General features: G+C 40.6%; 3 protein-coding genes across 8 annotated transcripts in view; 2 read left to right on the forward strand and 1 right to left on the reverse strand.

Moving 5' to 3' along the window:
- The first annotated feature begins 1,292 nt into the window (after positions 1-1,292).
- Positions 1,293-9,517, forward strand: trnau1apb (tRNA selenocysteine 1 associated protein 1b). Of its 2 annotated transcripts, none has more exons than XM_017422235.3 (9): positions 1,293-1,470; positions 2,990-3,087; positions 3,518-3,617; positions 4,388-4,440; positions 6,075-6,203; positions 6,607-6,723; positions 7,743-8,055; positions 8,155-8,197; positions 8,381-9,503. In XM_017422235.3, the coding sequence occupies exons 1-9, from the start codon at positions 1,432-1,434 to the stop codon at positions 8,515-8,517; spliced, it is 1,029 nt and encodes a 342-aa protein (XP_017277724.1). In that variant the 5' UTR covers positions 1,293-1,431; the 3' UTR covers positions 8,518-9,503. The 2 variants fall into 2 exon arrangements, with proteins under 2 accessions (XP_017277724.1, XP_037837696.1); XM_037981768.1 differs by having other exon boundaries at positions 1,294-1,411; positions 8,381-9,517.
- On the reverse strand, positions 9,194-22,027 carry fitm1l (fat storage inducing transmembrane protein 1, like). Of its 4 annotated transcripts, none has more exons than XM_037981771.1 (5): positions 21,898-22,027; positions 20,445-20,486; positions 16,562-16,792; positions 11,749-12,698; positions 9,194-11,201 (listed from the first exon to the last, which is right to left on the reverse strand). In XM_037981771.1, exons 4-5 carry the CDS (start codon positions 11,937-11,939, stop codon positions 10,526-10,528), a joined length of 867 nt encoding a protein of 288 aa, XP_037837699.1. In that variant the 5' UTR covers positions 11,940-12,698; positions 16,562-16,792; positions 20,445-20,486; positions 21,898-22,027; the 3' UTR covers positions 9,194-10,525. The 4 variants fall into 4 exon arrangements, with proteins under 4 accessions (XP_037837699.1, XP_017277726.1, XP_037837697.1 ...); XM_017422237.3 differs by having other exon boundaries at positions 17,534-20,486; XM_037981769.1 differs by having other exon boundaries at positions 16,562-20,486.
- The window catches only part of LOC108229685 (myosin-7), a 49,300-nt gene continuing 45,721 nt past the window's right edge, over positions 21,643-25,221 (forward strand). The window contains exons 1-14 of one of the 2 annotated variants that reach the window (XM_037981767.1): positions 21,643-21,691; positions 21,846-22,053; positions 22,524-22,667; positions 22,774-22,930; positions 23,014-23,041; positions 23,151-23,256; positions 23,478-23,570; positions 23,697-23,760; positions 23,850-23,948; positions 24,072-24,175; positions 24,328-24,466; positions 24,545-24,663; positions 24,800-24,949; positions 25,046-25,216. In XM_037981767.1, coding sequence (XP_037837695.1) covers positions 21,853-22,053; positions 22,524-22,667; positions 22,774-22,930; positions 23,014-23,041; positions 23,151-23,256; positions 23,478-23,570; positions 23,697-23,760; positions 23,850-23,948; positions 24,072-24,175; positions 24,328-24,466; positions 24,545-24,663; positions 24,800-24,949; positions 25,046-25,216 — 1,575 coding nt within the window. In that variant the 5' untranslated portion in view covers positions 21,643-21,691; positions 21,846-21,852. Of the gene's footprint in view, positions 21,692-21,845; positions 22,054-22,523; positions 22,668-22,773; positions 22,931-23,013; positions 23,042-23,150; positions 23,257-23,477; positions 23,571-23,696; positions 23,761-23,849; positions 23,949-24,071; positions 24,176-24,327; positions 24,467-24,544; positions 24,664-24,799; positions 24,950-25,045; positions 25,217-25,221 lie in introns of those variants that run through there. The other variant, XM_037981766.1, reaches the window with a different exon arrangement.

Here is a 25,221-nt window from a genome sequence, read left to right on the forward strand (position 1 = left end):
CTTCTTTAGCATATTTCAATACTTTCTCATTAAAAGTTAACTTCATACACTTTGCGTTAGTTCTGCTTTTTTACGTCCATATGAAAAAGTAGGCTTTTTTAAATATAAAAGCTATCAGTTTTAGCCCGTCTCATCCTCATCATCGTAGAAACTTAACCAATTTAAAGCTGAAAAGCAAACAAGACGCAACGGTTTTGTAATTTCCCACCTCAGCCGCTGCATTTGAATGCAGCTTCCAGAGCCGACAGGGTTGTATGTGACTCCAGAGGGCAGAACCGCCTGAATGTTAGCCAGAATTATCTGCTTTTAGGAGTTGTAGTCCTCAAAATCATGCAAAATGGAAATAAAAACTATCAGTCTACATGCATGTTTAGTTTCATGAGTCAGCTATGGACAGGTGCGGTGGTTCCATGGTGTAATGGTTAGCACTCTGAATCCAGCGATCCGAGTTCAAATCTCGGTGGGACCTTATTATTGCTTAAAATACTGTGAAAACCAGCCTACTAATTAAGTACTACACGTCTATGAACGGATTCAGAAGTTCTCTCGAGCCATGTTCCATAACTTTAACAGGAAATTACTATTCGACAATAATCGTGTTCTAGACATGTTCCTGCTTCAACACACCTGATTTCAGTTGAGTCAACAAACTTTATTTGACTTTGTTGAAGTTGGGGACAATGGCTCAAGAGAACCAACATATAATCTCTTTATAGATGTGTAATAGACGAGTTTTAAATAACACTCTTTTTTCGTTGCCCGACTATCCTTTCTTTTTTGCAGCGTGTAAACATTTGTATTGTGGGCAGTTTCATTGACTAGATCTTAGAAAAATAGATAAAAAGGTAGATAGGTTAGTAGATTCGTTAAGAAATCAAATGCCTTGTTTCACTCAATATTTAATTTATAGTCTTCTAAAGTGGAGCCAATCCTTCAGAGAGATTATTTTTGGCTGTCTACACATTTCTACTTTCCTCTTAGCTGTCAGATGTCACATCTTCAGCTGTCAGAATGATTTTTCTGCCTCTTGAAACATGTGGTACACTTACTCAAGTTGACCGCTAGGTGGCGGTGTATAAAATGACTCTCACTAAGTTTCACTAAAATGGCCAATCGATACCGTTTAAAACCTTGTATATACCAGAAAACACTGCGTTTTAAAAGTTAGTCCATGGAGTAACAACTCATCGTAAAATGATTGAAATATTTTAATTGAGTCATCGGTGGAGAGTAGCTTTATTTAATACATATATCGAGAGAATGTTTAAAAAATAGCGACACCGGAAGTAGCGCAGCCGAGGCGGAAGAGTCGGCGAACAGCGCTTCGGCGTGAATGTGTGGACAGTCGGTGTGGACGCTGGCATTTTTGTTTTTGCACGACACCCAAAAACAAACAAATTTTTCCTTGCAGGCACGTATCGATTCCAGTCGATGATGTTTAACAGACAGAACAGTCTGTGGATGGGGGATGTAAGTTTAAAGTTTGGTTTTGTTTGGCAACATTAGCTTTAGCCTAGCTTGGTTAGCCCTCCGGATAAATGTAGCATGTCGTTAAAAAAATAAAACAAATGCAGGTGTTTAGGCATGACTCGGGGTAAAATGTTCCAGTAAAAGCAAAAATGTACATAAATGGTTAAATAGTTAAGAAAACACGCCGTATATAAATACGACCTGTCATGGCGCAGGAGTACAAGAAGCTAATCAGTAAACTTCGTTTAGCTCTTGTTAGACATGATGGGACAGAGGTCAGTTTGATGAGACAAGAATAGTTTTTTAAAGCTTGAATGGAGCTGTATTTCTGGGGGTTATGTCCAGTTAGTTAGCTTCCAGTTTGAGCCCCTCCTGAAGGGATTTAATGCTCTGTCTCACAAGCTGCCATGAATTGCTGTGGTTTGGAAATGAAACCCAGTGGAGCTAGGCATCTTTGCTATTCCTGTGATTAATCTGTGAACAATTCACTGCGTCTAAAAATACATCTTGATGCCTCTCAGTAAACTGTTGGGTTCTCTGGTTACCACAAAACTGCACTCAGACGTATTTTGAAAGTAATAAATACAGCTACAAGACGTTTATCCTTCTTTTTAGTGCTTTTTAAAAAACAGACAACTGTTTCAAACATTATTAATGTATTTTTTTTTTTGCACTGCTAGACCCACCTTACTGTGGATATTTTGGTTGTTTTTAGACTCGATCTTTAAAGCTTCATGTCAGCAGCAGAAAATAAGTAGCTGTGTCAAATGACACCAGGACTTTTTTTTTGGATCCACTAAATGTGGCAGAGTACTTTTAGATGTCACTGTTTATATCTGCAGGACAGGCTTGCTTGATTTGAGTATTAGGACACAATGTGTTTAACTTAGGTTGTACTTTTGGTATCATTATCAATTTTTGCCAACGTTCAAAACTGTGTGTGTGTGTATACATGTATATATATATTTGTTCCCTATCCCTGCTGAGCTCTGTGTTCCTTCCCCAAATTACCCGGCACTATATTTTGCAGCACTGAAGCTACTGATAAAACCTGCTGCTGCTTCGAAGTTTTACATCCACTTCATGTAGTTACTTCGGTGTTTAACATATGTTGGATGTAGTTTTATAATTTATAATCACACCAAACAGTAATGGGAACATGTTGGGCTGTGCATTTTGTTGAAGTCATGGCATCAACACACAATAATTCATGTCTTCATCAAATCGCACAACAATTATGAAGATTATTTGGTCTCTACAATACTTTAGATACATTAGAGTATAGTAAATTAATATCTGCTGTTAAAGAGATTCATTTAGAGAAAGAAAGGGATGTTTGGAACAAAACACACAAAAACACACTTATTAAATCTAAAAAAAAAAACAACCCAATTTTAGTTTTACTTCCATTTTATTTTTTTTTTCAAACCGTCTTCTACAATAGAAGGTTTTGTACCTTGTTATACTGAGTGAAATATTTGTTTTATTCTTAACCATTGTTTTGTTTCTTTTTTCATAGCTGGACCCGTATATGGACGAGAACTTTGTGAAACAGGCCTTTAGCACTATGGGAGAATCACCGTTAGGAGTCAAGATCATCACTCACAGGATAACAGGGTAGGAAACGCAGAACGGACCACAAATGAGCCCAACGATAAACATCAATCTGCATTATTTATCACATACAGTACAACCTTTATTAAACACTGTGTGCAGCATTATAAAGTCACTTATTCCTGACCTTTAGATCCGAGCTAATGATGAGTGCAGTGTTGATTCTCAAGTTGTTTTTATAAAAACATAAAAGTGGTGATTTTTGTAGTCTTTTATTCTAGTTTAACTTTAGAAACAGTGTTCAATTTGACAACGAGTTACGTTACCCAGCCACAGTTATTTGTCAGTCTTACTTTTTGTGCCCTTTGTGAAACATAATGGTCAAAAGCTGATTCCTTTCTGTGTGGAGTTGCTGTGATTTGACCTCAGCAGCAGCAGCAGCAGCAGCAGCAGCAGCAGGTGGGCCCTCACTGTCGGTCTTGTTTTTTCACAGTGGTTCTGCAGGTTACTGCTTTGTCGAGCTGGCAGACGAAGCGAGTGTCGACCGCTGCGTACAAAGGCTCAACGGGAAGTTGGTTCCAGGATCAAACCCGGTAGGTTCACTGGTATAATTGCAAAATCATTTTTAATTTATGTTATTTGTGCTTGCATCAGAAACTAATGTTTCCTTGTAGAAATAGAGATGTTGACAAGTTTTAATGCAACCTTCCTTTAGTATTAGACTCAGACCATCAAGTTGTTATTCTTTTGTTGATTTACCTGTGGATGGTGGAGCTCAGCTAGCCTTAGCCAGGCTTTAATGTTCAGAGTCATTATTCCCAGCAGATCCTTGTAAAACAAAAAAAACTTGGCTGAATAATCCTGATCAATTAGATTTCCTGTTACTGTTTTCATCAGATATTAAAAAAGTCCAAAACTAAAAATACTTGTTATCCATCTTAGAAAAATTGCATTTTGGCTGAAGTGAGAGCAGCTTTACATCAAGGTGTGGTGATGGAAAGCACCAAATCTTTCCAAAGGTGTAAAAGTCAGTCTGTTTCTATGGAGACGGGGGTTTGCTTGGCGTCCTGAGGGCTGGCTAAGCTGCTGGGCTCCCCCGTTCACTGGCCTGTATCTGCTGCTGAAAGTGGCCAGGAAGCTGCTTGTACATGAATGTACTTTGTTCGAAGCTGGTCAAAAGAGTCTCTGGTAGGAACTAACAGAGGAAGGGGCTAAAGGCTGGTCTGGGTGGTGGAGGTATGTAAACCCAAATAACAATAACAAAAATAACTCCTTTTTCTATTTCCAGCATTATCAGTGCTATACTACACATCTTTGAGCTTTGAGGGTGGCTTAATGTGCTCTTTCCTCTCTCCCTGTGCAGCCCCGGAAGTTTAAGCTAAATTTTGCCACCTACGGGAAGCGACCAGAGGCTGGGTAAGATCTGATTTACTTACTTTATTTAGTCGGACATCAGCTAAAGAAATGCAACATATGTTTTTCTTTGAGGAAAATCAGGTTTCTCTTATGACTTAAAAGCAAGAATATCAACTCATTGAGTTTGTGTAAAATACTTGTTACTGCAGGAAATAACAATGGTGCATTATAAAAACAACACTCTTATTGATAATAGTTATTATAATTTCTCCCCAGCAGCATCAGTCCTTAAAAAACTCAGTATTATAAAATCTGAAGTTTTGGTCATGATAAACTATAATTCTGCACATCTTACAGCTTCTCTGGGCATCATTTTGGATTGGGGAAGTTTAATTAAATCAGAGAACGGTTGTCAATTGAAGGAAACAAAATAGTTCCAGATCACATACAGGCGGAGCAACCATCATCGAATCACTTTGTTGCCTTCAGTTCACTAAAAAGAGTTTAGTCGGTCAACGAGTTCAGACACTATTTGGGGCCTTGGCTAAAAATAAAATACATGTTGTCAACACATTTGTTGAGTCATACTGTGAACAAAATCAGTTTTGATTTGGGACTGAAGTGGAGTCTGTCCAACTTGACCAAAAGTGCATCAAGCTGCCTCCAGGCCGGCTGAGTAATGTCAACTAACTAAGTTAATCACTAACTTTAAGCAGCTGTGATTTCAAGTATTTAGGAATGAATTACCCCAAACAAGAAGACTAGTTTGATCATATATTAGAGATTCTTTTTCACTGAAGAGCGGAGGGAGTCTCCAGATTGTCTCAAACATTTGTGAGGCGTTCTCATTTCTTTCCTGCGAGTCACAGAGGCTGAATTCTGAACGTGTTAAAAAATGGGTGCAACAACTTTCCTCTTCAAATACTTACAGAGTCGTTAAAGCCATCTCCAACTCGTCAGAAGTGTCCTCTGACAGAAAACATCTGAGGCTACAGGCCCGAATGTCCAGGTGTAAAAACCTCTCTGAAACCCTGGTTAAAATCTGCCTGCCTTCGTATTAAAAGTGCACTCTGATAGATTAAATCATAAACGTGGGGGGTGGGGTACAAAGTGAGGCGAGGCGGGCAGCAGAATAGTGCTGAAAACCACGTGATTCACTGTGATTTTCCAAAAAACTAGCCACTCAAAACAAAGCCACATGACTCGTTCACTTGGTTGTAAACGCTCTGAATTCCTTCAACAGAAAATCGACTCACAATTTTGATTTGTCAACTAGTCTCCAGTAGTCAGAGCGCAGCAATACTACCTTAAAACTCAACAATTAAAGGTCAGGATGCTGGGAGATCGGTGGGCTTTAATGATAATATTCATGTTAGAGATGCTTTTCTAACACGTAGTCCTTGCGTAAAGTCAAAAAAAGTTAAAAAACAAAAACAACTGGACTTCTATTCTGTAGCTGAAGACGTTTCGCTTCTCATCCGAGGAGCTACAGAATAGAAGTCCAGTTGTTTTTGTTTTTTAACTTTTTTTGAATTTACCATGGCCTGGATGACTGAGAATCTACACCAGCATCCTTGTGTAAAGGTTAATTTAACCATTAAATAAATGAAAGCTGTTAAAAAGGCTTTAAAGCTTCCTCTTTGTGTCCTCACGGTGGTATGAGTGCAGAGTTTGATGCAGGTTTCTGTTCTCAGGCCGGAGTTCTCAGTGTTTGTGGGGGACTTGGCCTCTGAGGTGGACGACTTTCAGCTGCATCAAGTATTTAAGAAGTACCCGTCCTGCAAAGGAGCCAAAGTAGTCACCGACCACTACGGGTACTCAAAGTACGTCAGCTGCTGTGCACGAACCATTCATGACGTATTATTATTCTTATGGTTAAGTGCACAGTACCGTAACAAGTGCTTCCTGTTTTTTGTGGTGTAATGATTATTGGGATAGCAGTGCTGTGGACGTTGAGTACCACTGCATCTTCATCTATTTTGGACAAAAAGGCTGAAGTCATGTTTTCTTGCCATCTTATGCTAAAACTATTGTTTTCCCCATATAGGCTAAGCAAGAGCAACTCACAATTCAAGTGATGCTACCTCATGTTAAAAGTAAAACAGCAAGTTTCAGTTCTACCATAATAATACCCATTATATTCTCTTTCTCATAAGTGGCTTTACATGGCAAGTATGCGGTGTGCTCTGGTGGCCAGAGGAGGTGTAACTGTGGTCTGATTTGCAGAGGCTACGGCTTCGTAAAGTTTGGGGAGGAGAGCGAGCAGAAGAAGGCCATCGAGGAGTGCCAGGGCACGATGCTGGGGGGGAAGCCACTCAGGCTCAGTATCGCTGTCGCAAAAAGGTAAGACAGAAACGATCGATTAAATGTGAGTAGAGAAAAACAACAGCAGGGAAAAAAGGAATAACATGTCCACTTTGTTAAAACATTTATTACAGCATAGTTCATAGTTTTTTGGAACACATCTTCCAAGTCTGCCACTGTGTGTGTGAGAAAGGTTTTCAGTGTTTTAGCTCATTAGGATATATCCAGTACAACACAGCAGCTTCATTAAAAGAAGTACATGATGCTAAGATGCTGCATTCAGTGTCATGATGAAACAAATAGGATTACCTCAGTTTTATGTTTCAGGTATCTTTAGTTTTACTTCTGCATCGTTACTCTACGAGTTCAAAGGCTCATCTTCAAAAACCACCCCCATTTTTATTTTTCATTTAATATTGATTTGCAAGACAAGAACCTGCTGCAGAACTTGGCATTTCTAATTTATACACCCCATTTTCCGCACTATAGGGCGCACTGGAATTGAATGGTCCATTTTTGACCTTTTGTCATACATAAGGTGCACCGGACGTAAAGTCAAGTTTAAATGCCTACAAAGCGTGACTATACCTGAGCCTAAACGCTGCAAGCGGTGTGGCTTTGTAGTTTACTAAAGTCGTACTAAAACATTACGACTTCTTACATATGTAAGGCGCTCTGGATTATAAGGCGCACTGTCGTTTTTTTGAGAAAATTTAAGGCTTTTAGGTGCGCCTTATAGTCCAGAAAATACATTAGTTTTACGTGTTTATTTAGTCTAATAAGGAAATAAAAGTTCAAGCTGCATAAAAAGCATGAAGTGCTGCATAGGTGTCAAATATCTTTATTGTTTTTAAAGCTTTAATATACTTAGTGTGTGGTTGGCAACTAAAAACTAAAAGAAAATCCAAGTGTTGGGTGGAGACTATTAAGTTATTCAGAGTAGTGTTGCAGTACTTCCTCTCCTGTGAGTGACATATTTTATGTTTGAGAAACAATCATTTCAGTGTATATGGCTCAGAGGGTGTTTATAAAACTTTGTTTCATTTGTTGTTTTGCAGCCAGAAAACACCCAACTACCAGGGGGGCCAGGGCCAGAGTTACCATAGCAACTATAATCAGACACAGTCCGGTTACTACGCCAGCCATACAGCTGGTCAGGGGGGTTATTACTCTCAGTGGGGCGGATACGATCAGTACGGTGGCTACAGCGGCGGCTACGGGAGCGGCTACGGCAGCGGCTACAACAGCAACTACAACACCGGCTACAACTATAATTATGGGCCCTACGGGTACCCCCCGCCAGGCCACATGATGCCACCGCCCCCCGTGGGGATGCCACCCATGACCACCGACGTGACAGGAGCTGTAGAGGTAAGAACCGGGCCTTCACACCTCTGCGGAACAGCCTGATTGGCTCAGGGTGCGTTAGTAAGTTACGTGACGTCAGAAACTGCTGTGTTTCTCCTGCAGAGCCAAGAGCAGACGGAAGACATCGAGGAAGATAACATAGAAGGTAAATTAAATCCCTACTGCTGGGAAGGTGTTTGAGTAACAAGGAGGCAGATGAATGGCTTTAAGCTTTGGAGTTCCCTCCATTTGATCACTTTTTTGTTGTTAACACAGCCTTTACTGTTTTACCCCTGAAAGTAATGCATACAATGATGTTTTTAAATCTGTGTTTGGTGGCGTTTCCCAGAACCCATCCCTGAATGTGACGTGGAGCTGTGGAACAAAGATTTTATGCAGCGGAGTGAAGAGCTTTACGACGCCATGATGAACTCTCACTGGGAGCCTCTGGACTCTGTTGACTCCCCCATCCCCACTTTCTCTTGATATCGTTTTCCGTCTCCCCCGACCACCAGTACTTTGTTTTTATACTTCCACAGATATACCACCACATTGACACCTTATAAACGTCAGCTGGAGTTTTATGCCCCTGTGCTGGCTGCAAGTACAGAAATACTGCACAGAGATTCACTCAGCTGTCTTGTTTACCACGTTGGTAACAAACAGGAAGTTGGTGCAGCTAACGCGTGGATTAGACAGTCTCTGTCTTACACTACAAGTGCTGAAGCTGACTGTAGCACCTAACGATGTCACCGAGGAACAAACGGATGGAGAATGAATGACCTGCACCATCTTGGAATGACCAGAAACGTTATTTTTTCTTCAGTCTTCGGAAAACAAACAAAAAATGAAACTATGCCTTTATTGTTGTTTGCCATTGTATTTCCTGTTTTTTAGTGTGGTCATTAGGATTATTTTGTAGAGAAGACCTCATTCATAGAGATGCACCAACCAGAACCTTTTAGGCTACTTTCTGTGAAACTGACCTGGTTTGAACAATTTCATTGTGTTTAAGACATTTACAGGAAAAACAAACAAACAATCACTTTCCCTAAAACAGCAGCAGCAACTCTGACTTTATTTAACTTTGCTTTCATAAAGCTCAACTGCAAAATAATCATACGCCATAAAATTGCAGGAAAATATATTTTTCTTTCAAAAGGACAGTTTGCACCAGTGCCCGGTGGTGCATCCCTATTTATGATTGTTTTATTCATTTACCGAAGGACTTCTAAGTTTATCGATGTTTAAGCTGTCCGTAGTGAGCTGTGTGGGAGGATGGAGAAGAGTTTCTCGATGAGGCGCTCAAAGTCTTCAGCAGATAAATGTTGTCTCTCTACAGACTGAGTGGTGAAACGTAGTAGTTGTGAGAAGTCAGCTGATTTGAAGGCATCTTTTATTTCCTGCTGACGTTTTGTACATATTTTCTTTTCAGAGATGTTTTATCAATAAAAGAAAAGTGGTCCAGAGGAGTAATGTTCTCTAACTACAAATTGCTTCAGTGACAGTGTGTAATCAGGAGGTGTTTTGTTAGATACACTAAGAAGCAGCTCAATGATCACAACACGAGATCCAGGCAACCTCACCTCTAATCTGATTAAATGTCTCCTGGATCCAACAGGAGGAACAACCTGATCCTCAAAAGGCCAGCCCTGTCACTGACACGGCCAAAAATATCTACTGCCTCACTCCAGGACAGCTCCAGGTCTTTTAGGTCCACACACTGATCTGTCAGGGCCTTTAACGATACCACAGATTGGTCTTTATCTAATTTAGCATGACTTTAATAAGATTATTCTTCCTGTATTTCCTGCTACAGTCCGTGTGTCTCCAGCAGTCCAATTTTGCCCGGGTACACAAACACAACCTTATTTCATAATAAAGATCTAAACTTACCGTATGTGTATAAGTTACACAGAACAGTAAATCCACATTAGTTTGTGTGCAGTGAAGAGAAAACACCCAGTAGTCAAACGAGTAAAACAAACTAAAGATCTCAGGCAAACAGAAGCAGGTCTGGAGTTTTTCCTCAGATGAGCTGAATGATTTCAGTTTCTGACAGATTCTAAACGTTTCTCATGAATTTTGTGAAACTAAAAACTAAAATGACCACAGAAATCTGCTAAAGTGAAATATCTGCATGTTGATACTAGTTGTACTCAGTGCACACGTCATTAGAAGCAAATGGAATGACAGTAAAGTGTTTAAGGTAAATTTGTCTTTGGATCTTTCTGCTTTCATAACCACTGATCCTAAAATGTTTGATGCAACGGGGGAGTTAATAGAAGCAGGATTCATTTGGTGCATTTGAGGTTCAAACTGATCCCTATGAAAAGATTTCTTTCACTTGAGTCTAAATTAAGAAATTATTTCTGTTTTGAGTTTTCCATTTTAAACTGAATTCATGACAGATGGACAGAAAGAGAAATGAACAGAAAATCCCTCATTAGCTTGTTCCAAACTTTATAAACATTTGTTTTTTAGTTTTCTGTAGTTAATTGTAGTGATTGTAGCTCCCTGTGTCCTCTGTCTCATTGCTGCTGGTCTTAGTATTAAGCAGTCCATGACCGGGCCTCCCGGGGCAGTACCAGCTGGGCCCCAGCCGATACCAGCCCTGATACAGTCCCCTCCAAACGAGACAGCCTAGAGCACCCCCCAGCAGCTGGGTGGGGAAGTGAGGGAAATAGGCTAAGAGGCAGAGCAGCAGAAAGATCCAAAGTCCAAGAAGAAGAACACAAAAGAAGAAGAGGATCCTCAGGGGGGCATCAGAGATCCCCCCGAGGCTGAGGTAAGGGCCAAACACGGCCGTTTCCTCCACCAGCAGCAGGCAGCACAGGCAGAGAAGGAAAACGTCCTCGGAAACCTCATACCCCCTCCACAGCATCCCGGCCTTCAGGCACTCAGACTTGCTCTCCCCCTCGCGCAGCACCAGCAGAGGCTGCCCGTTGCTGACCTCCGGACCAGACTGTAACGCTTCGTAGCAGCTCCCCGTGGCGTTCTCCAGGAGGTCCAGCAGTCTGCAGCAACCCAGCCACAGTCCACCGGCCACTGCAAGCCTGGAGAGATGACGCAGGGACAGTGAGAGGGAACGACGGATGGAGAAGGAGAGGAGGAAGACGAAAGAGCCGACGAAGATGCACGTCCACCCCCAACCAGAGCGTAAGAACAACCTGGAAGGAAAGGAGGAAACTGTTAGACCAGAGGAAGGAGAAATAACTTCATTAGAAATGTTAAAGGTTGAACTTTATCATCTGGTCAGCACTGAGACATCAACAAGTAAGATTAGATATTGTGGACCAACACTAATGGCTCCTAAAAGATGTACAACCATATCTTTATCAGTTACAAGACCTTTTAATTCACACAGCAATTCAACTGTAGATATCAAAGCTCACTATATTCAGTATATAAATGCAAAAATATAAAAATAATGCAGAAAATTACACATTAATCTAAAAGCATGCATGTTGGCATTTAAATCTGCAGAATCTGTGCTGAACCTCTCCTTGTTTTCATTGTTTCTGACCTGTTAGAGATGAACCTAAATATGAATCAGATGTTCAATCAGTGGAAGACCCAGAGAAAAAAAAAGCTTGATCGCTCTCCAGGTGCTCCAGTTTCCTTCCACAGCCCAGAGGAATCATTTCAGCTTCAGGAATGATTCTACATTAACCAATTGGATCTAAGCAGATGAGTGTAAACAGGAAGTGGTCCTACCTGTAGAGGAAGTGGCTCCTCCTGGCGAACACACTGTGCTGAGAGACCCAGAGGCTGAGTGCAGGGCCGAACACCACCACCGCAGACAGCAGCAAGTGGAAATGCTGCCGACACAGAGTGGTACCCAGCAACCCGGCTGCCACGTCCGTCAGGACCACCAGCACCGTGTTGAGGAACATCTGAACCCACATTCGAACCTCTGACCAGGTCGAAACTATTCAAAGCAGAATATCCACCTCAAAGCTAACAACATGCACCGTTACAAGCGATGAGGCTGGAATCCATGGCAGAATTTAGTAAAAAACACTGAAAACAAGAATGAAGGAAAAAAAAATCAGCTTGCATCAGTCTGTGTGTAAAGCTTGAGATCAAATCCTGCAGAAATCCAGAGCTGCTGGCTGTGCATCAAAAACAGTGGAAATCTTCAGATGCGAGCAGAGAAGTTTCTTCGTCCATGTGTGGGGAGTGCGCCGCATAATGTGAATGAAGTGACAACTGGCTTCCAGCATTCCACACACTCCCAAATATGTGCACGCTGTGAAATCCAGCCCAGAAATGCTTCAGTCCAGCAGGCTCCAGTGCTGACTCAGACGGGTTCAGCTCATCTGCCTGCAGCTCAGTTCTATATCTGTGAAGGTTTCTCCTGATTCACCGTCTGTGCCCCGCTCTGATTGCTCTGTTTGCTTCTACTGAAGCTAGTGTTCCCCGCTGTTACACCCTCTTAGACCTCCAACCACGCAGTTCAAGAATACTCTTCTATTTCCACTGTAACTTTAGCCTTTGAGTTCTGCTGTGACAATGGCCCGTCTGTCCCACATAAATCTTTACTGCATGTTCTCACTCTGTCATACGTCCCCTGGTCCTTCGGGGTGTCACGTTATTTCTACTGAGGTGGCTGAGCGTTGAACCGGATATGACATCATGGCGGTAACCGGACAGTTTCTGAAAACCTTAAATGCAAATCAGGGTAAGCAACAAAAAAAAAAAAAAAGAAAAAAAGAGGGAGCCGTGTCATCAGTTAAATTCATAGTGTCTCATTATGTGTGTGTGAATATGTGTTCGTGTGTATTATTAGCAGCAACCTTTGCACTGAGTGAGACTGAGACTCAGCTGCTGCAGCCGTTTGTTTCTGTCAATCACTGAAAGGCAACACACACAGTTATTGTCCTTTCTCTCCCACTCTCCTCCCTTTTTCAGACCAGTAATTCAGTTTAATTGGCTTTAATCGACGAAGACCATTGTCTCAATTACCTTTAACCCTGGGAGGTCTTGCAAACACTTTTGCAGACGTGTGGCTGATGTGGACGCCTCTGTCAGAACCAAATGTTTAAAGTTTATGTGTTGATGAACTTTAATATGAAGCTACAGTTCGCTTGAACAAACATACAGACCTTCAAATTACTTATATTCATTGTCTCTTTAAGTTTAACAAATCGAGACAAGCCTTTATGCACCATCTTGTTTTAAACAACATGAGAGGACTCATACAATAAATAAATGTAGCTGAACATGTAGGATGTGAATCCTGCCTCATTTGTTTGGGTCAAAGCAAACAGAGGTTGAGTTTTGACAGAACTCAACAACCAAAAACATCCAAATACAGCCTTTCTAATTCTCACCTGTTAACACAAATCTTGTTAAATTCTGTCATAAACAAAGTTTTAAAGTAAAACACAGTGTGCCTTAGTCCAAATATGGTTTTAAGACCTCAATAGGACAGACGCCCAGACTTAGGAAGGTCCACTTTACACTTATTTTGTCCTTCTGGGACTTTATCCATCCACTGTACGGATCTGAGGTACTTGAACTGTGGTACAAGTATTCCTCAGCATCCCTCTAGTGGTACTCAGAAGACATTTTGGTATCATCTGTTAAATAATAAGCTAATTAACCACCAAAAGCCAAGTTGCTCTGTAGAGCTAAACAGCAGAGAGAACTAAAAAGGCAGCACCAGTTTAATTTCTATATGACCTGCAAGCAACAAAAGGAGCAAAATGACAAAGAATTAAGCTGTTGTGGAAGAGCCAAGACCACAGGGTGTGTGGTGACGAATGCGGGGAGCATTTTAAACCACAGCTTTAACTAGGGTTGGTATTAAGGATTTAGCCAGTTTTCTATTCTATGACAGATATAAATTTAAGCTTATACCCCTGTTTATTTAATGTCTGTCACAATAAGCAGTAATTAGAGAGATTAATGTTTGTGATGTGGAATTTATAAAAACTTCTGAACTAATAAAACTGGATTTTCTACAGAGTTGTGTCTGCTGCTTACTTTATTGCTCAGAAAGTCATTAAATGTGACTTTTATTTGTCTTATTCTTTTCCCAGGTTGATGAGCGTGGTCTTTACATGTTGGTTAGTTCAAAAATGATTCTTGAATATTTTAAAACTAATGAAACATGCATAAATATGTAATCCCAGCTGTATGCTCCCTCACCGTATTATTGAAATTACAAGCTTCTTCTCAGTCTTTGTACGGTTCAGAAATGTTTCACTCAGTTATCTGACTCCACTTTTCTGTCACGTTCTGATCTGAAGCTGCCGACATGAACAGAAATAAAAGGTGACCTGGTTTCTGAGGAAACGTCTCCCTTCTCTTTTTCTGACGGCATGCTGAGAAGGGGAGCGGTCTAATTATAAAAGTCCTTACGTTACAGACAGTATTTGATCCTCTAATCATGGCATCTTCTAAGTAACCTCTGAGTTCTATAAATACCATCATGGGAGAACCTAAAGAACGTTTCTACACGTTTCAGGACACCATAAAACAAGACACTATTATAGTTGTATAGATCATCTTTCTGATGTTGAACAGTCCCCCTGAATGATAGAACCCTGACCTCTGACCTCTTGCTACAAGGAGCCAATCACAGCAGAGCGTTCCTTTCATTGGATCCCTCTGGCTCATCTGTTCTGCCGTCAGTCTTTCCCACAGAGACTCCTGTCATCGTTACAGTGTTGTTGTTCCATCTGGTGGTGAGCTTTTAATTTATTTATGAAGTGTTACTTCCAGTGAACAATGCTTATCGAGGTTTATGTTGTTTCTGCACTCCTGCTGACATCTACAGGCGCTGTAGGAGCACTGTGTGGTGTGGAGAAGCAGCTCCTAAAACTACAGGGGGGGGGCTTTGAAACTCAGGAGGGGGCATTTACTGAGCAGCTAGTTTGTGAATGTATAAATTATGACAACAGGGTCACTGCAGGTGGTTACAGTGTGGATTTAGGTACAGGTAGAAAACCAAAGTAATGCAGAACTGTGCCTGAAATGTTCATAATCACCCCCACAAACAGAAAAATATAAACTAAAGCCAAAAAACTGTTGATATTCTGTAAACCAGTCCTGATTGGTAACAACATACAGATGCTATAATGTGTAAAAACTATAAAACACTCTGTAGCTCAGTTCACTAATAAACTTCAGCTTAGTGTTGAGAAAAACAAATGTAATGTTAAGGAGAGATGCATGTTTATCAGGCTTTCATTTTCAGCGGTGGGCGATAATCTGTCTGTTAGCAAAATATCTCATGAACCACTGTAGAGATTTTAATAAAACCTTTTGAAAATAATCATCTGATGCACATCTACAACTGATTACATTTTGGAGTCAGCCCAGTTCAAGATGTTTGCCACAGCTAATCGACCTTAGCCAACTCACAAATGGCTATAACTCAATCAAATTGACAGATGTTGACCCAAAGTCTGATGTGGCAGTAGCTGAGAGTCATCCTCAACACACACTCTGAGAGCTAACACATTTGATAAGACCTCGCAATATTACACAAGGTTGCATGTAACATAATTTAAAAAGGTTTGACCATGTCTCCAAATGATTTTAGTTTGAAATTCTGTCATGAAAGGCGGCGGGTGACATGCATTCCTCCAAGGTATGCTAGGCCTTTAAATTAAGGTTTTCTGTTAGTGTTCAAGTTAGATTAACACTGAAGGCTTTCTCCTTTTCTTTAAACATTCTTATTTTTAAAGAGAAGATAGTTATTTTGTTCCAAATAAATAACTACTCTTCTGCAGCCTGTAGTTTTGATTCACACTCAGCTGTCTGCAACCAAGAGATAAGTTGTCAAACTAAAACAGAGTCAGACTAAAAGAAATGAAGTCTTCATAGATGTTGTGCAGACAGGTTAGGCAGCGCTGCCACTCTATGGACAAACTGCAGCTTTACAATTTAATCCAACAGTCAGGCGGCCTGAAAAACAATTATTTCTGAACTTCAGTCCTTCAGATGTCTCCTAAAATGGCAGTAATTTGTGTAATAGTGACTATTGTTTTTTGTTCTTCAAAACCTAAATATTTTACCTGCTGTCTACTAAACTGTAATTTCCTAGTGGTACATAAATACCTTTTCCATTCTTTTTAAGCCATCTTACACTGATCATGCCAACATTTTTAATGTCTTGTTTTGTCAGTTTCCTTCACACCTGCTTTTTGTTTTTCCACTTGTAAGTTTTCCTTGAAATGCAACAGGTTTAAGCTATAAGTCATATCAGAGCATTTCTCGTTTAAACCCTAAGATCTAACAATATTATAGGTAGAAAGGTAACCATTTCTTCTGAGTTGCACTTGGAAACACTCGCGATGTGTGGCCATGAGCCTAAAGACATCACTTGAAGACAAAGAAATAATCAACAACAAAGACTGAGCAGGTTAGGGGTTCCAGGAACTGCAAGACAGAATCATACAGCTCCAGAGCCAGAAATGTCTGCAGAAATATACAGAAGGATGGAACCTCAAACTGACAGGATAAAAATGAACCGATCCTTTTCATTTTCATGCAGCAGGCGTTCCCCTGCACCCACCTCTTTCAGGGCAGATCCATTCAAGGCCCGGCGGCCGTGTGGTCCAGGCAGTGAGAGGAACTGTCAGCTGTAGAATATCGTCTCTAATCCTTCATAAAGCTCTGACTGACAACACAAACAGCTGTCTGCCTCATTGTCTCTGCTGTGTCCCGCTGCTGAAACGGTTCCAACTCAACGAGCCTGGAAGGACAAACGTAGACGGACACGCTGGAGCCCTCGTGTTCAAAGCTCCTAAAAAGACAAAAGAACATTTCGTATTGAGTGAATGCTCTTCTAGTGCTGAAAATATTGACAAAATAAGAGCTAAGTGACAGGTGATGTCACAGCTATTTCAGTTTTAAAGTTATAAAGATCAGTCAAAGAAAATTCCTCTGCGCACGTTTTTTGTGTGTTTCTTATCGATGAGTAATGTGTCCTTAGATTAAAAATTTGTCAGCAACATTTGTGACCGGATGTCAACCATGTGTGTTTGTTTACCTACGGAAACAGCTGAAGTGACTGAAACAAGTAAACAATGGAGACTTCTATGGAAGAGCCGTTTGTGATGGAGAACTCTGACTTTTTCTTTCTCTGTATTGGCACATATTTACGCTCAGATTTGTTGAGTAAAATATATTGATAGGTTTCTAAAGTGATCAAAACTGAAATAGACTCATATAAGCATATCACAGACTGGAGATAAATGATGAATTGAGTTTCTAGACTAGAGTTGAAAAAACACTAAACTTATCGGTCTAGAAGAAGCTTAACAAAAGCCGTGTGTTTAAATATAGGTCAATCACACGACTCAAGCTGCCACGTGGTTTTTGGCAGATTCAGCAGAGTGCTTTGTTTACATTGAGTGCATACCTGCATATCAATATATCAGGAAAACTACTGGAGTAAACGCTTTCAAATGACCCCATTTGATGTAGTTCAGGATAACTTTTACATATTTGATTTCGTGCTTTGCACCGAGTACCTTTAACTCACTAGAAATATCTTTGTTGCATCACAGAGCAAATCATTGGGGTTATTTTTTTCACCCCGTGATGGTTGCCTTCTATGTTTGGCTCCAATCAGTTCTTGTGAAACGCCGCTTTTATCTCCTCAGCTGCTCTCAAATGGAAAATGCCTCTGATAGTGTGGCCAGCAAACACGCTCGACCGCAACTGGTGTGGTCTGCGGCAGAGGTCAGTCAGGTCAGGCAGGACAACAAACAAAAGCTCTATTAATACCAATCACACCCAGGGTATTAAGAAAATGGACACATGCCTAATACCAAAGAACGAGACAATACCAGTAAGTACAGGTTTTTATAAAGTATTTTACTAATAACTGAACATGCTGCTTTAAGGCACATACACAGTGTCTAACCCTCTGTGTATATCAAGACTTTAAGATATTGGAGTCAGCAAGCGATGAACGCTTTAGGAACATGTGAACCTCAGAAGAAGAAGCCCTCATGTTTGTTGTTCAGTTTGTGTGGAGGTCGGTTTGTTGTTTTTTTTCCTGGGAGCAGAAATGCGTCCAGCAAGTAACACATCCTTCAGTCTGTAAATCATGAGGACAAAAGCAGCCGATCCCCGCCAGCTGGTGTCAACGTGCGCACAAATCAAACTCACTACACTTTGTGCAAATTGTATTTTCTTTTTCTGTGTGGCGACATCCTGATGCATTAGGTAGAAAATCATATTATCCACTAATTGCAGGAACCTCCATCTTTAGAAGTAAATGACACCACACTCTCCTAATAAATAAATGAATATGCTGCCATTAAAAGTCAGCCAGTTGACCCTTTAACTACAAACATACCCTCAGCTGTTGCTTTTCATCACCTGTGAAACTCCTGACACAAACCATCTATCTGCAAAGAGACAATTAACTCAGACAACCCCTGTAAGGATTTTGGAGATAAAAGGAGGGTCAGCTCTTGGTCTGTGATTGGCTGAAACACCAGGAAGAAAAGTCGAGTGAAGAATTTAACCTCCTGGGATCCTGCGCCCTCCTACGAGGAGACTGCACTGAAAGAAACGAACACCAAACAAAATCTTGGGCCCAGGGAGGTTAATGGTTTAATGAAAGCATGTGCTACGTAAAAAGAGGCAGATTAATTTGATCGAGAGCATTTTTGTTGGTAAGACAGAGTGCATCCTTAAACAGCAGACGTTGATTATTAAGAAGCCCTGATTGTTGACTTGAACTCAGGGAGATTAATGAGAGAAAAACAGTGCCAGTCGGAGTCGAAATCAGGTATTTCTAGGCTTTTAGATTTAAAAGAGAGAGTTGTGTCTTCGTTAGTTTGGGAAAGTTTTTTTTTCCCCCCTTACACAACTTTATATATATAAAGATCCATCAGAACACCGATAATCCCCATCTGTGTGCATGGCTGTTCTCCATACAAGGTCTTTCAACAAAACTAAAACTTTTTCTCTAATTTTTTTGAGTTACTGTTTCTTCTGACTTCCTTTGTCAAACAGATGGACATTTCTTTCTAAACTGAACTGAAAAGCAGATTTTTGTTTAACTGAGGCATCTCCCTTGGCATTATTAATCAGTAACACTTTATGTTGAAGGAAGCTCATGAGCGACATGATAAATCATTTTACAGTATGCTGAGAGCGATTTAACCCCTGAGGCTGTTGTCTCCTTAGAAGTAGTGTTAAATAGACAGCCAGAAGCACCGTTCTCAAGTGCTGTACTGTTTGAGACAAGTGCTCCCAAACAGTTGAATTACAGCGTGTAATAAAAGTCTGACTGCAGAGAAATTGAAACTTTCACCACTCTGTATTCATTCTGGTCTGTCCAGCTGTTTCAGCTGTCTGTCATTCACTCATGGAGCGACATTCAAAAGTTATAATAATCCAAAGTGTCGGTAGAGGCTGCTGACAGGATGTTGGTTTAATATTGCTCAGCCAGTTTCTACAACACAATGGGCTTAAAGCAAGAGAGAGTAAAACATGTTGCAACTAAAGGCCAATAAGTACTTTGGGTGTATGTTGTGACTGTCAACACACACCAGCTGCTGCTGCACCAAATTTGAGCTCAATATCAGAAGAACTGACTGAATTACAGACATTTTTGTGTTTTCTAATGTCCAATATGAATACAAATTATTGAAATAAAAAATCTTATTAAGTACCATTTATTAAAATGACTACATCTAATTCTTACATCTAATTTATTTTGTGGTTTATAACGTTTTCTCAACAATGTATTCCTCTTATCCATTTTCTCATTATTTAACTAACAAATTTATTTGCAGTAAACCTACAACACTTCAAATGTTTGTAGGATAATTGCTGATTAATTATGCTGTATTGTACTCATGATAGTGCTTTTAGAAGATAATATTTCAGACCCAAAACAGTGATTGATAAAGTAATGGGGTTTCTTTTGGGTTTAGTTTTTTATCTGTTCACTGACACCACTTAGAGCAGCAGTAATTTCAGTACCTGGGAAAGTTAATAACATGATGGTTGAGGTTTCATCAGAGTACAGAAATATTTAAAATGAAATGTGCTTGTGTTGAAATGGATCAATAGAAAGAACTGTAAATCTTTAAATGCAGAGGCTAACACTACAGAACAACTGCATTAATGTGTCTCACCGTTTAAGGAGGATATCTTTATCTACAGATAAAGTATCTTAACTTTAAAAGGTAAAGCAGGGTTTTTCCGACCTTTATCTGACCTCTCGAGGTCCATCTAAGAGGTTCTAAAACTATCCCGTCCTCTTCCTGACAGTATTTTCAGACACACTCTGACGTTTTAGATAAACTTATCTTTGTGGGCCTCCTTCCTTCACTCGACAGCTTTCACCACTTGTAACTGTGGGGTTCAATCTCAGCTCACAGCGACTGCGTGTCTCTGAAGTTTAACAGGATTCTTTGCTTTCAGCTCACCACTGCTGCAGGTTTGGAGTGAGTGCTTTTTGCCTTGAACAGCTGCAGGACACGGAGATAAGAAGATGGGGAAAATTAAAAAGGAAAGTCGTTCGCATTAACTATAATTCTCTCTGTGTGAACATAAGAGCTGACTTTACATTTGGGTGAAAGTATAATCCTCGTGGTTTTATAGAACTTGTAGCCAGAGTAATACACTAGTACCCAACCAGCAGGCAATCTATTACAGGTGATTATCACGATCAGACAGACACCTGTTGGTTTTCTAACCCAACTCCCACTTGTCATAGTTGTGCACCAACCACAAACTCTGATTAATCCATCCACTCAGAATGACCTCTGAACATGGAAAAAACAAAAAAAACAACTTGTGCGTTTAAACCCCTCTTGCTTCACTCTTTGCCCCCCCCCACCCCACATGCATCAAATGGAATCTGGTTTCTGTTCATGAGCAGTCCTCACTTGGCGAAAGAATTTAGCACAAGAGACGACAGGGAAAAGTGTGGCAGAATTAGAGATAGAGATGGCATGCCTGGGTGAGTCACGCACGAGTTATGCAGCAGAAAGTTTCTGGCACTGCGCCCGATAAATCACATTATTTGGACATGAGAGGTAGAGACAAACGGGCAGAGAGGGCAGCCAGACATCATCAGAGCCAAACTGAGCTCTGTCATAAGTGATAAAAATGATGGAGATTACCTCGGTGAGTGTGTGTGTGTGTGTATGGGGGGGTACTGTGGTATGCGTTGAATTGTGCACCTGATGATGTTTTTGTGTGTGTGTGTGTGTGCACGTGTTATCAGGTCAGGGTGGTGCCCTTGGCCTTGTAAGGCAGGTTATCTGGGGTTATATATTTGATCCCTGCCTTCACAGCAGGTCTAGTGGATGCTTCTCCTTCACCTGGCCTCTGTAAGTATGAACAATTGGTTGCATTTGAGCTTCATTCTTCTATTTTCCACCGTTTAAAGACAAAAGGGAAACTGTTTAAATACAAACATAATAATTACAAATCCTTATCGGAGGATCCTGTTCAGATGCTCGTGGGAATTTGTAGCCAGATAAGATAAATTAAGACAAATAAAAGGATCTGTTATTTCTACAAATGCTCATGTAGATTAATTATTTCAGATATTTTAAGACTTGAGTAAAAAATGTTTTAAACAGAAAATTCTTGACTTTCTGCAGGTGCATCAAGAAGCTTTTACTCTAAAGACTGAGCTCACCTTTTATCTGAGCTGAACCCACCGGTAATTTATCCTTTTCACAAGCCTATGGTAGCAATGCACATATCTGCAATATCACCAATCTATATCAAGGATCTATAAATTATTTAAAGAGAGACATAAAAATGTCTAAATTACAAGTACAGAGAAAAAACTGAAAACTGTGTGTGTATATTAGTGCAGCCATGGGGGATGCAGAGATGTCTGTGTTCGGTGCGGCTGCACCGTACCTGAGGAAGTCGGAGAGGGAGCGTATGGAAGCCTCCACACGTCCCTTTGATATTAAGAAGGAATGCTTTGTCCCGGATTCGGTGGAAGAGTTTGTAAAGGGGACCATCGTGAGCCGGGATGGAGACAAGGTCACTGTAGAGACACAAAATGGCAAGGTGAGTGGTTACGCTACGTAACAGTCATACTTTTAACTTAGTCGTAGCAGTGAAACCAGTAGATCAATTTGTTAACTTAGACTAAGGGTTTATTTAATTGTCCAGAGAACCAACTGTACGGCTGTGTGTATATACATGTCTGGTAGCGAGCATTAACAAGAGTGTAAATCTATGTGTGATTTAAAGTGTCCTTAAGTGAGTGTGAATAGATGTTGAAAGAGAAGCCAGAGGAAGACTGAAATTAAAGTCTTTCCATTCACCACACTTGGTTGCTGAGTGATGAAAGAAGGTGCTCCTGCCATCTGGCGTTAATAATGTGCAGCAAGCTTTGCATCTGCATGATGTTGATGGCAGCACAAGCATATTATACAAACAGAAATAAAATATTTGGTTTAGGCAACAAATAATATAGTGAGACCGTATATGTAGCTATAAAAAATGACTAAAGCATTCAATTTCCCCTCTTCCAGACGGTGACTGCCAAAGAGGCAGATGTTGTGCAACAGAATCCTCCCAAGTTTGATAAAATTGAAGACATGGCCATGCTGACGTTCCTCCACGAGCCAGCTGTGCTGTTTAACCTCAAAGAGCGTTACGCAGCATGGATGATCTATGTGAGCGCACTGTCAGGCAATAATCAATAACATTGATTACAAGCTCATAAAGGTTTCATTCTACATACTGAAACAGTGTTGAGTTTTTTTCTTCCTGTGCTCTCAGACCTACTCTGGGCTGTTCTGTGTGACTGTCAACCCATACAAATGGCTGCCAGTCTACAACCAAGAGGTGGTCGTCGCCTACAGAGGGAAGAAGAGGAGTGAAGCTCCTCCTCACATCTTCTCCATCTCTGATAATGCCTACCAGTACATGCTGGCAGGTACAGCTCAATAACATAGGATTACTGTGAATAAGTTGTATTTTACATGCTAACAAAACTGTTTTCTTCAAAAACTTTGACAGACCGTGAAAACCAGTCAATTCTGATCACGTACGTAATGCCGTTCATTTAAAAATAAGCATCTATAGTACAGCGTGTTCTGAAATAAAAGTGTTATTCCAAAATTGTTACACACTGATGTGCAACTTTGTTAAAACAGCGGAGAATCTGGTGCAGGAAAGACTGTCAACACTAAGAGAGTCATCCAGTATTTTGCAAGTATTGCAGCTGGAGGAGTCAAGAAAGACGCTAATGCCAAAGACAAGGTGTGTGATGAGTTCTGTCCAATGTTGGAGCTGCTAAAACAAACTTTTTTCTGGCCTTTATACACATTAACCTTCAGATGATTTCAACTCTTAGCAGCAATATTAACACATCATCTGACAGTCAATGTATTCTTCAGTTTGGTACTAAAATAAAGCATCACTGGCTCCCATTAGATGGCGTTAAAGCCTCCTCGAGCAAACAAAATGTTCTTGTGTGACAGGGCACCCTGGAGGATCAAATCATTCAAGCCAACCCTGCTCTGGAGGCCTTCGGTAATGCCAAGACCATCAGGAACGACAACTCCTCCAGATTTGTGAGTTTCTTCTTCCTCCCTGAGGCTGAACTGTTAAATATTATCCAACAAGTTCCCACAAACACACAGCCCAATGTAGAATTAGTTATCAAGGTATCTTTATGAATGAAAACTTTATTCTTCCAGGGTAAATTCATCCGAATTCATTTCGACACCAGAGGAAAATTAGCGTCTGCTGATATAGAAACATGTAAGACCAAACACCCCTGTGTGTTTAAAACCTGATGTGGGACGTCATCATTTATCTCACAGAAATGATTTCTCTCCTGCTGTTGTTAGACCTTCTGGAGAAGTCTCGTGTGATCTTCCAGCTCAGGGCTGAGAGAGATTATCACATCTTCTACCAGATTCTTTCCAACAAGAAACCTGAAATCCTGGGTTAGTAACAGGACTGTAGCTTTTTTTTTGTGAAGAATGTGAAAACTAATGTGAAAACAAAAGGCTGTCATGTGGTGCTTATCTGTCTGACCTTGTGTTGGTGCATCTTTGTGCATCCTCCAGAGATGCTGCTGGTGACGAACAATCCGTACGACTACGCTTTCATCTCTCAGGGGGAAACCCAAGTGGCCTCCATAGATGATGCAGAAGAACTGATGGCAACAGACGTCAGGCTCTTTTTGTCTTTAATTTGACATTTTCACATTTGACTTTAAATAATCTGCTTTAGATGTTCTTTTACGTTTGTAGCTGATTAGCAGTTCACATTAGAGACATAATCTGCAGAGATGTGAAGGTTTTCTTTGCTGCTCGCCTACAGAGCGCCTTCGACGTGCTGGGCTTTACTCAGGAGGAAAAAAACTCTGTTTACAAGCTCACAGGCGCCATCATGCACCATGGCAACATGAAGTTTAAGCAGAGGGCACGCGAGGAGCAAGCAGAGGCTGATGGCACTGAAGGTGAAGTTAGGAAACTGTATATCAGGTTAGCTTAGAATCAGGCCATACAGTTTTACATTTGTCATTTTCTTTCTTCAGATGCTGACAAAGTAGCATATCTGATGGGCCTGAACTCTGCCGACCTCATCAAAGGTCTCTGTCACCCGAGAGTTAAAGTAGGAAATGAGTGGGTCACCAAGGGTCAGAATGTTGCTCAGGTGAAAGAAGAATAATGGTTTTAAATGATCATCCTCATGTTCTTATCATTTTACAAGAAAATATGATGAAGCTCAAAAGCTGCATCCAAAACACAAACTATTTTTTCCTTAACATGGTTATATGTCCATTCCACAGGTGAACTATGCTGTAGGAGCTCTGTCTAAAGCTGTTTACGAGAGGATGTTCTTGTGGATGGTCATACGAATTAACCAGTCACTTGAGACCAAGCAGCCACGCCAGTACTTTATTGGTGTGCTGGACATTGCTGGATTTGAGATTTTTGATGTGAGTGATCCTATTAGGAAATGATAACCAGATGTCTGTACAACATATCATGAATGTAATCATAAATATATTTATATATGTATATTTTTTCACCAGTTCAACACCTTTGAGCAGCTGTGCATCAACTTCACCAATGAGAAACTGCAACAGTTTTTCAACCACCACATGTTTGTGCTGGAGCAGGAAGAGTACAAGAAAGAGGGAATTGAATGGACTTTTATTGATTTTGGGATGGATCTGCAGGCCTGTATTGACCTGATTGAAAAGGTGAG

Source organism: Kryptolebias marmoratus, linkage group LG20 (assembly GCF_001649575.2).
Source record: "Kryptolebias marmoratus isolate JLee-2015 linkage group LG20, ASM164957v2, whole genome shotgun sequence".
NCBI classification, from domain to species: Eukaryota; Metazoa; Chordata; class Actinopteri; order Cyprinodontiformes; family Rivulidae; genus Kryptolebias; species Kryptolebias marmoratus.

Coding starts and splice junctions, on each gene's coding strand:
- trnau1apb (XM_037981768.1), top strand. CDS start 1,334: ATGTGTGGACAGTCGGTGTGGACGCTGGCATTTTTGTTTTTGCACGAC. Junction 3,088..3,517: donor ATCACTCACAGGATAACAGG/GTAGGAAACGCA, acceptor GTTTTTTCACAG/TGGTTCTGCAGGTTACTGCT. Junction 8,198..8,380: donor CGAGGAAGATAACATAGAAG/GTAAATTAAATC, acceptor GGCGTTTCCCAG/AACCCATCCCTGAATGTGAC.
- fitm1l (XM_037981771.1), bottom strand. CDS start 11,939: ATGTGGGTTCAGATGTTCCTCAACACGGTGCTGGTGGTCCTGACGGAC. Junction 11,202..11,748: donor AGGAGCCACTTCCTCTACAG/GTAGGACCACTT, acceptor CTTTCCTTCCAG/GTTGTTCTTACGCTCTGGTT.